The sequence below is a fragment of the Anopheles marshallii genome, chromosome 3 (assembly GCF_943734725.1).
Source record: "Anopheles marshallii chromosome 3, idAnoMarsDA_429_01, whole genome shotgun sequence".
Lineage (NCBI taxonomy): Eukaryota > Metazoa > Arthropoda > Insecta > Diptera > Culicidae > Anopheles > Anopheles marshallii.
Window position 1 is genome coordinate 29,844,858 of NC_071327.1, and position 10,717 is coordinate 29,855,574.

At 41.1% G+C, this 10,717-nt stretch overlaps 1 protein-coding gene across 1 annotated transcript; it reads right to left on the reverse strand.

Annotated features, from left to right (window-relative positions):
* Positions 1 to 1,560: 1,560 nt before the first annotated feature.
* Positions 1,561 to 2,131, reverse strand: LOC128715210 (uncharacterized). Its single transcript, XM_053810091.1, has 3 exons — positions 2,024 to 2,131; positions 1,749 to 1,961; positions 1,561 to 1,629 (listed from the first exon to the last, which is right to left on the reverse strand). Exons 1-3 carry the CDS (start codon positions 2,129 to 2,131, stop codon positions 1,561 to 1,563), a joined length of 390 nt encoding a protein of 129 aa, XP_053666066.1.
* Between the last annotated feature and the right edge of the window lie 8,586 nt (positions 2,132 to 10,717).

Here is a 10,717-nt window from a genome sequence, read left to right on the forward strand (position 1 = left end):
CTTCACCTAAATACTTTAGGTTTTCAACATGGCTTTCAACTGACTCGACCAAATTACGCAAACCTACATAGCTTTCCTCGGTTAACTTCTTTAAATTAAAAAGTCCACTGATATGTAAGTCCACCATACGACGCTTATTTTCATACCGTTCAGTTAGCAATTGCCACGCACGTTCGTAATTACCGTCATTAATCGTTTTTTCATCTATCACCTTGGCCGCATCACCGATCAACGCCTTTTCCAAGTGATAGAGTTTCAATCGCGGGTTTTCACCACTTTTGTCCACAATGTCCTTGAAGATTGTCTTAAATCGCTCCCACTCCTCATACATGCCGCTAAACGAAGGAATTGGCCGAGGCAATGGAGCATGTACAATCACTGGTGAGGCACTTGGACCAGGAATTACTGCTTGAGATGCTATGGATTTTGCCGCAAAGGCTTCAGATGCACTCTCTATTTCCATCATCACTGTCTCATGCAGTTTCATCATTTCCTTATACTTGGCGTCATGCACTGCACTGTCACTTCCTACAAGTTTTATAATTTCTGTATAATGCTTGTTGTGTTCTTCTAATGCACTATCCGCCTTTTTTCCATACACTTTGCACTGTACCGCAGTCAGCGCCTTTACCTCTTTCTTCGCCAGCGAAATGTTATCAAATATGCGAGTTAACTCCTCACATGCAAGGTCACGCATGTGAATGTTTGGCATCGCATCAACAGTCACATCCACCGATCCCGGTTCCACGACCGATTTCGCGGCTGGTGTGTGTGGCGTTCGAGGTGTTCGAGTCATGATGAGCGATTACCGAATCCAGCTACTTGTATATCCGGTTCGAAGGACCAATGTGATATCTCAGCGGAACTCTACTGATAGTTAGACTGTCGGTATTTTCTTTAAACGCACAAGAGGTTACTTTATTGATCCAACACTTGCGACTTATCTGTATCGCTATACACATCATACTGATCGTGCGCAGGACCTGCTCCCCGCTTAAGTTCGATTAACGGTACTCTTATTATCGCCTCGCTGCAACCGCGATATTTCAATTTGTCGCCTCTCACTCTTTCTCTCTTTCGTTCCGATGAAACGGAACAAGGCCTTAATTCTATCAGAATCGTGATTATATTGGTGGTTGCAGTAGGTATAGTAGGTAAGTTAACAATAATGTGCACATAAATACATGAAATTCTTGTATAGTGTTATCAAACAATATTCTAAGCAGGTGCACTACCATCCCAACGGCTATGTGAGGGAAATGTATTTCTTTGTAGGACTTTGTTTGTCCATAATAAGAAAAATATGAAGTACCATTTCAATGTAGAACTGCTATGAAAATATACTACTATCCTTGGAGAAATATACCGAGAAAAGAAATTTATCATAAAACACCATTAAAAGACTTTAAAAACCTTAATGTTCTCAACGTCCATGCGGGTTACGCACATGCATTTACCACATTAGTTTTACTTTGTGATTTCCTTTCTTGAAAGCGCATCGAACTGCACAGCATATGGTGAATTTTGTAGCCAGCAAAGCATATAAATAATCATCATCTTTCAATTTAGAGACAGCGGATTGGGGATGCGTTTGTTCGTGCTACCCTGCAGTGCATTTATCATCATCAACTGAAAATTAGAGAGAAAACATTACTTTCCACAAAGAAAGAGAGCCAAAACACAGCATCTTGCACGTAGTATTTTGCATGTAAGGTGCACTGTGCTGTGGCAATCGAACTGTGACGCACCTTACGGAAGGCTGGGAATCGATCGAAATAGTCATCCTGGTAGGTGGTGATATATGGGCACAATTTAACCACAGTGCTGAGGGGTTTCTTGGTACGGTTTTGTGCCAACTGCCGTTGCTGAAACTGACCCCAAACGGTATCACTCATCGCCTGCGTGCTGGTTCGTGGGATGAAATGCTTTGTGGTGTATCCTAAGGTTCTATAAGCGGCTCGCTAGAGAGTGACAGCATCGGAACGTGATCATGAGCGAACTTTTACTCAACTAAAGTACTCACCCCTGCTCTGTTGCTTGGAAAATCGTACGGATACTGTTGGATTCGTTCCGACCATCCGGAGATTTTAACGCGATCATCCGAATACAAGCGTACAATGTCATGTTCCATGGTTTCCGCAGTTCAAAGTTACACAAATCGATCAATCGTAGATGTAGAAACTACCGAACAGAACAGAAACGAAACTTAAAATAACCACAAAAAGAGAGGTAAAAAACGCTACAATTATCTTAATTTCCTGATCGACGCTTCGAAATGGAAATGAAATTGAATTTAAATTTATGCAACCGGAAAATCATGCAAAAAAACCCTTCGGTAAGAGGAAATAAATTAAAAAAAATGGAAGCAGTTTGTTGTGTAAAATAAAAATGGAGTGCTCTGACAATACACAATACGATCGGAGAGTTGTAAAACAGGTGCACCAATCACCTTCGGTCATTGTTCGGTTCGGTTCGGTCATTGCGACCCTAGCATTGGTCGCTTTTGATGTTGGAGTGCACGCGAGGGTATAGAAATGAGAATCTGAAGCATCGTGTGGTGGGAGCGTCACAAACGTTAAGCTTAAAACAAAATAATGTTAAACTGCATCTTCCAAAAAGGTTGATCGGTTGACCGGGGTCGCGGATAGGTGACGCAGAGCGTTGGTAGCGAATTTTCACTTCATTCGAAAATCGGTCCATTAAATTATTTTCGGGTTTGCGTGCATGTACAACGAGGACGTAAGTGCAATTAAAATGGTGGCAGAGAATTTATTTCAATTCGAAGCCATTCGGATACTTTATTTTTAATGATACCTTTTGGGAGGATGAAAATACATTATTGATTAAAAAACTCCATAACAAAAAATAGTGCGAGGTAGTCCTTGGAACAAAAGTACAAAAAAAAGATCATTGCAGCTTTCTTCTCAACACTCATAATAACTAGTGGCTTTTAATACTGTAAAAAATAAAACTAAATACCTGGTTTTTAAGATACATGGGAAGCAAATTTAAATTAATAATAAAAGTTTATCGATTTGCGGTAAATAAATAATAATTTGCAACATAAAAATATTAACTGTGGATTGAAGTAGGAAATTATCGTCACATGGTTGGAAATAAACTATCAAAAACTAATTTGATATGGTTGAAAATTGCCTATATTTTCCCAGAGTGTGTAAGCACAATCGTGTACACGGGATTTAAATTAGAATAATGTCTAAAAATAAGCTTGCGGAAATAACAATTTTTTCATACGCAATACGCTTCTCATATACCAAAAGCGATATGATACTGACAGACAGATGCAAATAAACTTGTAAAAGAATCTGTTTGTTCCAGTTTACCAACTGCCCACAACTGTTGACCGTTGTCGATCGTTGGTCGGTGCAAAATATTGTTGTCAGTCCGATCCCGGAAAATGTGAATTTAAATTTATTTCCAAACAAGCAATCTTCATCATCGCACAGCACAACGCACAGTAAAGGGTAATGGGGAAAGTAAAATTTTGTTTTGATTGCATTCGCTACCCAGCACCGGTAGGCGTAAGCTGGCGCTAAATGAATGTAAAATAAATTGTGATATAAAAAGTATCGTTTTAAATTACCGTTTCGAATGTTGCGAAAAACCTCGTAAATGTCACACGGAAGAGAAAAAAAACTCAGTTAAAATAATTGAGATGGCGTCGGTGGTTGGGACGATTGTTTAACGAGTTGGAAAACAAATAAAATATTGAATTACTGTATCGAACACCATGAAGCAGCAAAAGTGCATTGCAAATTGGCGAATAAAGTGGAACGTTTGAAGCAAACCAACAGGTTTGGAAAGGAAAAAGTTCACAGCTGTACATACCCTTCAATCCGGAAATCACCAAAGAAAACCCAAAATTCGAACACTTTTTAGCGCTTCTCTGGACTTCGCCAAGTAAGTATGTGGTTGATTTTTTAAATTTGTTTCAAAAATTCGAGCAAAACAGACAATTGAACAGCATCGCAGATTGACGTTTTTAGTATTCGATGTTTACTACGATCAATCAGCGTGCGATTTTGAAGCAAAGTTTTTTTCGCATGCTAAGGGCCAAGATTTATAGGGTGGCTGATGTGGCTACTAAGGCTTTAGAACGTTTCTTTCATAAGTAAAACCTTTGAAAAAAACTACAGTGCACCTCAAGAATTGGATCTCTTTACTCTATTGGTATTAAAAGTATGAGATTTTTTTCTCAGGTACCACCAAACAAAAACTATCCGTAACGTAAAAAAAAGCATTCGTTTGGAAAATTCGTCAAATTCAGACAGGCAGATAATCCCTTTTGCCTATCCACTTCCGTCGGTCGTAATGAAATTTTCTGTTCGTTTTTGGTTCTATGTATCCCACACCTTCGTTAATACTCCCAGGGGGGCAATAAATAAGATAATAAGAAGGTAGAGTGAACAAAACAAAAAAAATCCTTCACCGCGGAAGAAAGGAGAGAACCGAAATATACGGCAAGCAAGTACGGCAACCAACGTGCCAACGCGTAGAACGTAGCTCATCCGCAACACGCACCGATAAGAGGAAAAACCATTGAGATTAAGCTTTCATTAGTGCGTTTTCATTGCGGAACGAAAAGTCGAAAAAGAAACCCGGATTTGCTTCGCTTGCAGGGGATGGGAAGGATTTGTTTCATTTCACAAATCGATTACTGACCTACAGTGTGAGTGTGGCAAGCTTAGGGAGTAATCCTGGCCCCCAAAAAATTAAGTTTCACGTTCAGCTTTTCTAATTTTCTATGGTCTTTCCGTGTCCTTTTTTGTCGTGGACGCGTGAAAGAAAGAAAGCAACCGCATCCCGCGCTACTTAAATCCGGACGCTTCACTTTGGTGATATATTGCTTCGTACGATGGGTAAATTGGAAGGCCAAAATCCACGCGTGCACCCGTGACGCTCTCAAACGGGCACCAAACTTTAACACAATTCTAGTTAGTAGCCTTTAGTCTAAAGGATCTCCCATTTTAGGGATGTCGGGGGATGGGAGTTTTAGGAAAAGCGCGTGATGGATTTGATAATTATGGGCTTGGCTTGGCCACCCAGCCAGCAAACGGACGGTTGGGTCATTCTATTCCTAGCACACAAAACCGCACTGCCACGTTGTGGCATTTGCCGGCGGTTGACTTGTGACAGGCAAAAGCCCTTGCAAGAAAAACGATGCCAGCTCAGAATTGACTGAAGGGATTTTCTCACTTCACGCTGCGGGTGCGGGAAAACTTATTATTTCGCAAAACCCGACCCTGGCCGGCGGGAAGCAAATGGAACGAAGAGACTAGGCTAGGGAAAGGAAAAACTATGATAATTATTTTCCACCAAGTGAAACACTTCGGTAGTGTAAGAATTTTCGTCCAACTTTCGTTGGGGGAGAGAAAAAAAAACATTCATTCAAAGGCGGAAAGGAAAATATTCAATCAAAGTAGTCCGGTGTGCGGAGCACATGGTCGTCTACCGCCCAAGGTTGCTACAGTACGAAGGTGGGTGCATTTTTCGCGGCAATATGTTGGTCGTTTTGGTGGTTAAATTTTCGCCATTCCCAAAACGGCGGACAGTACGGTATCGGTGACGTTTTGAAAAGAATTTTCAACATTTTTAGTTTTGCATTCTGTGCGACATTTTCGGTCCTGTGAGGCCTGCAATAAATTTTCCGCAAAACGTACCAATCCCCGTCACGCTGTGCAGTAAGGAGGCGCGATCTCTTCTTCGCACGAAGCACGTGACGGGTTTTATGTCTTGTTTTTCTCTTCACCTTCTTTCTCTTTCTTGCCACAAAGCTTCCTCCCGAGCCTTGCCGAGTTCCGGTATTCCTAGTTGCTGTTTGTTCCTGTGTGGAATAAAAAGTACAGCTTAATTAGTTCAGCGCTATGCAGTCGAACTGATGGCGCTTATTTGTTTACGCTCTACCCGTGTGTTACCATCGTAGGGCGAACAATTGGCGGTCCGTTTGGTACAGGGTACACTCGGAAAAGTTTACCACCAACAAAAAAAAACAGCACTTCCGGAAGGCGTTCCGTCGATCACGACCCGGGGGCTTGATGCAGCATTTTGTCGGATTCCAGTTTTGGGAGTAGCACAATAAGAAAACCGATCCATGAGATGTTCCTGTGTTACCACCGTGGAAACGCTTGCCGAGCTTCGGTTCGCTGTTTATTGTTGTTTAATTTAATTATTGTCTTGAAGCTGTTATTTGCTTGTCTTTTTCGAGTATTTCACGGTATAGAGTGAGTTAGTGTAGTAAGGGGTTGCTGCGAGGAGAAAGAAAACAGTAAAACAGGAACTGTTTTCAAGTGGTCTGGCTCTGGACTTGGGTCATTCGGTGATGGAAAAAAACCTCCAGTAAGGAGCGAATATTATTTACAATGAGTTTGATTGTATTTAATATGTATTGTTATAAACGTGCTAAAAAAATGTATTAATGACAATTAAAACATGGTGATTATGTAACATTGAATATCCTGAAATTGTGATGTATTGTTATAGTTTTTCGTGAGCTTTTCAAGATGTTTTTAAATAATACTTTGATAAAAAAATTATTTAGTTTCACTCAAAGTTATTAAACGATCACTACCGATTTATAAGTTAGAAAACATATTAAACAGGGAAATGTTTTTATATTACGACATCTTCTTTCACATGTTTATTACTTTTCGTCTTTGAATTCCATTTTCTTCTTGGCCCACTCAGAGTTGGGTACATCGTACTGATATGCCCATGTCATCAGTTTGTTTCCAAGAAACTCCTTCCAGGGCTGCTCTGCTCCACTCACAAATTTTAAAAGTGTAGGCGTCCTATGCCAGTACCGTCCAAGACTCATGGTCGTAGTGGTTCACCAGATGTATGAGGGTTTAATATTGGCTACTTTTTACGTCTTTTAGGACTCATCTCGGAGGAGTTTGTGCAGTTCTCAGTATACACGATTTTCTGTAACAAGGCAACTGCAAACTGCGTATAAAACTGCTCTTAAACAAAGGTGCCAACCTATTTTAAGCTAAGAATGGTTAACTAATGCTCATGAATACAGTAAAAATAAAGTAAATTACACAATAAGTGCAAAAATTAAAGCCATTCCATGATTCAAATCTATCCATTTCATACTGAACTTGAAAAGAAGAACTATTAAACACATTTAGAATTTAAATCTTTACCTTAGCTACCTTTTCTGGGATGGAAATTCAGTTATTCGTTCTTTTCGTTGAACTTTTTGGGAAAAAAAATCTTGGTACACACAGTGTGAGCACCACAACGAGCTTGTGTGCTTCCGTTTCTTCTTTACACGCCAGTTAAGTACATCCACTTCCGGCTCAGCAAGGTGCTATAAATCCCAGCAGGAGGATATATTCCATGGAAGTGCAAGGGGGCGTACGGTAACCACCACATAATTAGTAGCATTACGAGCAGCAGCACCAGCAGCAGCTGAGTGGAAGGTGGCCACAAACCAGGCGGATGGGCTACAAGTTAGCTTGTTTGACCTTGTCTGAAGGCGTTTCTCATTAACAGGTGATTTAAGGTAGAAGGTTCGACAGCGCTACAAGGTGGCCCGTACGAGATGACGCGTGGGACGAAATTTTCGTACGAAATAAATGAAACCATTAAATAACGAGATTGTGGACGGTAGTGCGCTCTCGGTGGTGGTTTTTGGAGTGCACGATTGTGTGTGCTTATCTTGGATGCCATCACTTGTGTAATTGCAGGTCACACGAGTGCTTTGAATAGCTGCGGTGAGATATTAATTAAATTTAAAACCATTATTGCACACAACCACTTCAAAGGGGCACTCATCTTTCCAGCAATTACGTGCATATGATGAACATGCCCAGATATGTTTCTTTACTGTTCTTCCATTCATCCGGAAACCTCGTCTCTGTGTTCATTGTTCTAGCCATTAGGTTGATTCGAGCATCATTGGTTTGAGAAATAGTAATGCAACACAATGCTGCCAACAGTTCTTGGAGCTCGTAGCGTTCCGGTAAAGTGTTTCACTCACATTCCAATCTAAGTCAGCAATATGGAGTATCTTGTAAACGAAATCATTACAATGGCAGAACCACCGATGCTTACCGCTGTAGACGAGAGTTGTGTAATTCCATTGTAATCAGGCGTGATAAGATTTAGATCCGAATTTTCTCACCACTCGCATGCCAACTGGGGTTACTTAGTTGAAATGATTAAGTTTTGCCGGTGCCCCTGCTGCAACTGAAACCGCACGTAGGTTCGGAGGTCTTTTCGGTGCCCTGAAAGCCGCAGCATCGGATACCGCGTTCGTGGCAACACATTAGCACGTCTCCATGCCGTATAGATGCACGCAATAAACAATGGCGAGGTGCGATTAAAGCAGATGAGCTAATGGGATTTTCATTGATCTAGCTGGTACCGTTGGAACTGTCGGTCGCACATGGCGGAGCACGAAATGGAGCATTGTTTATGGGCGCTAGACGAACGCACGTATTGTGAGATTCGTTCGTTTGCACCAATAAGATCCGTTCTTAACACACATTCATCGAGGACTCGTTAAAATGACTCATTATCTTTTTACAGAATATATTAAATCAAGGCAATATTTGTATGTGCTTGGCTTGCGGACTTTAATTGTGATAAGTGGAAGAAGAATTGATAAAACATAGTAATCAAATCGTTTATTACACTCCACCAAAAATTATCACTCACCGTGTATGCACTTTTCGTTGCACCATTAAATGTAATCATTCGGGATGGAAAACGTGAATGGCCAATGTGTGCGATAAGTTTGGTCCCCCTCCTGTGTTTTTTTTCTTATGCACTTTCTTATCGTACCATATTAAGACGCTGTGTGCATACCGGTTTACTTGCGATTGCGCATCGTACGTTAGCTGAGAGTTCCAGGTCTGCCATTCTGCGTGGCATTACATCCAAATAGAAGCATTACACACGTTTCGTTGACTTCATTCTCGATTCGATGGCGTATATGGCGGCGAGTGAGCCATTTTTCTTAATTATCTTCAACACACTGGAGAGTGAGCGAGCGTATGTGTCCCAACGGGCGCACAGGACGCGACATGAACGACCAGGATAAGGGCTGGAGCTGAAACAATGCATCTAGCGCTGCTGGAAGGACCCGTTATGTGTGTGTGTTTGCGGCGAATATTTGCAGATACAGACAATTGGGAGTGAGTTTTGCTTAAGTTTCATTGTCCCACAGCTGCAACTAGGATGCAGCTGCACCCGTTCTCTACCATGCGAGACGGATGCGTTCATGTGCTCCTGAACGGCTGCAATTATTGGATGGAAGATACAATTTAGATTTAGATTAAGATTACTTTTCCATTACTGTACCGGAGGATCGTGACGGTATTCGGTTTTTTGTTGTTGTTGTTGGGTGAAATGCTTTGATCGCTGGGCTGTGCAGTGCCAGCGTTCATTATAGCGTCAGCTACAACAGTGTTGTAGCAGAATAGTTGCGGAATCTCAACGAAAGAAACAGCCAAAACGACTCCCAAAGAAACAAAGTTCAGCGATTGCTTTTTGTGAATTCCTTGGCTTCTTAAGAGCGCTTCATGCCAATTTCTGCGATCGAAGACATCGATAAGGTAAGCGCATCTGGGAAAACACAGTGTAGAGGCACACATCCACTCGTCGAAGTGTCGGGTAGTTCCGTGCACTCCAATCAAGACGGCACATTTTCCAGTTCGCAGGGGGGGAAATTCTCTCGTCCTTCAGAGATGGCACCGAAGCACCATAGGTGCAGGATAAAATTATAGACAAAAGTGTAATAATATTGATAAATGAAGCGATATTATCGTCGTAATGGGGTACAATTAAAACTACGTACAGATCAGTTGCAGACACGCTCTCTCTTTCTCTTTCTTTCTTACACGCACACACGCTGGCAAGATGAGCTAAAAGTTATCGAAATAAATTCCCATCATTTCGTCTGCTCTAGCGTCTCACCTTTGCGTGTGTCTAGGAAAGTGCTGTAACTCGGTTGACATCGTGTCTTCAGGAACCAGGGCGTATCGCAGGCCCTGCCGAGAAAAAGGCACTTGCATAAATTCTTACTCCTTGGCGTTCCCTTCCCCGGAAGGGATAAGAAGCAAAAGAGTTCCGAGGTATGAATTATTCGATTGCACACTTGCCAAGGTGGTGCCGAGACGATACCTGTACCGAATTGCTTTCGGCACTCGGCAGGTGCTTTGATTTTAGTCTGTTTCCGAATGCTTTGCGGCACATCCTGCAACTAATGGGCCGGGTATCTATCATGGGAAGGTCGTTGTGACATGTTTGGTGCTAGCAAAAGGTGTGAACTATCCTCGGGAAGGCTTTACGATTGGCTCTTGATTTAAAGACGAATATAAAATAAAAGCTTAGTTTCAACTCATTTCAAATTGTTATCAAACATCTGAATAGATGTATTTTTTGTGTTAAATTTATTTATGCTTCAAATAACTAAAACAAATTAATCAAACAAGCAATTATAGCGTACTTCTTCATTTCTACGAGGAAAATGTATTTATTAATTTAGTAGTACAATGTGTTTCTGAACAAACTGAAACAGATTGAATAAAACGAACCTTTACAAAGATGTTTTGACTTCAGTTTAAAACTAAAACTAGCTAAGTTACAATTGAATTCATACACATTAAAATTATTAACAGCTGCAAATGTTTGACGTAAGAGCATTTTTAAAGCCTCTTATCTCAGACAACTAGTCAGGACAAATAAA

Coding starts and splice junctions, on each gene's coding strand:
- LOC128715210 (XM_053810091.1), bottom strand. CDS start 2,131: ATGGAACATGACATTGTACGCTTGTATTCGGATGATCGCGTTAAAATC. Junction 1,962..2,023: donor TTCCAAGCAACAGAGCAGGG/GTGAGTACTTTA, acceptor GTCACTCTCTAG/CGAGCCGCTTATAGAACCTT. Junction 1,630..1,748: donor GATTCCCAGCCTTCCGTAAG/GTGCGTCACAGT, acceptor TCTAATTTTCAG/TTGATGATGATAAATGCACT.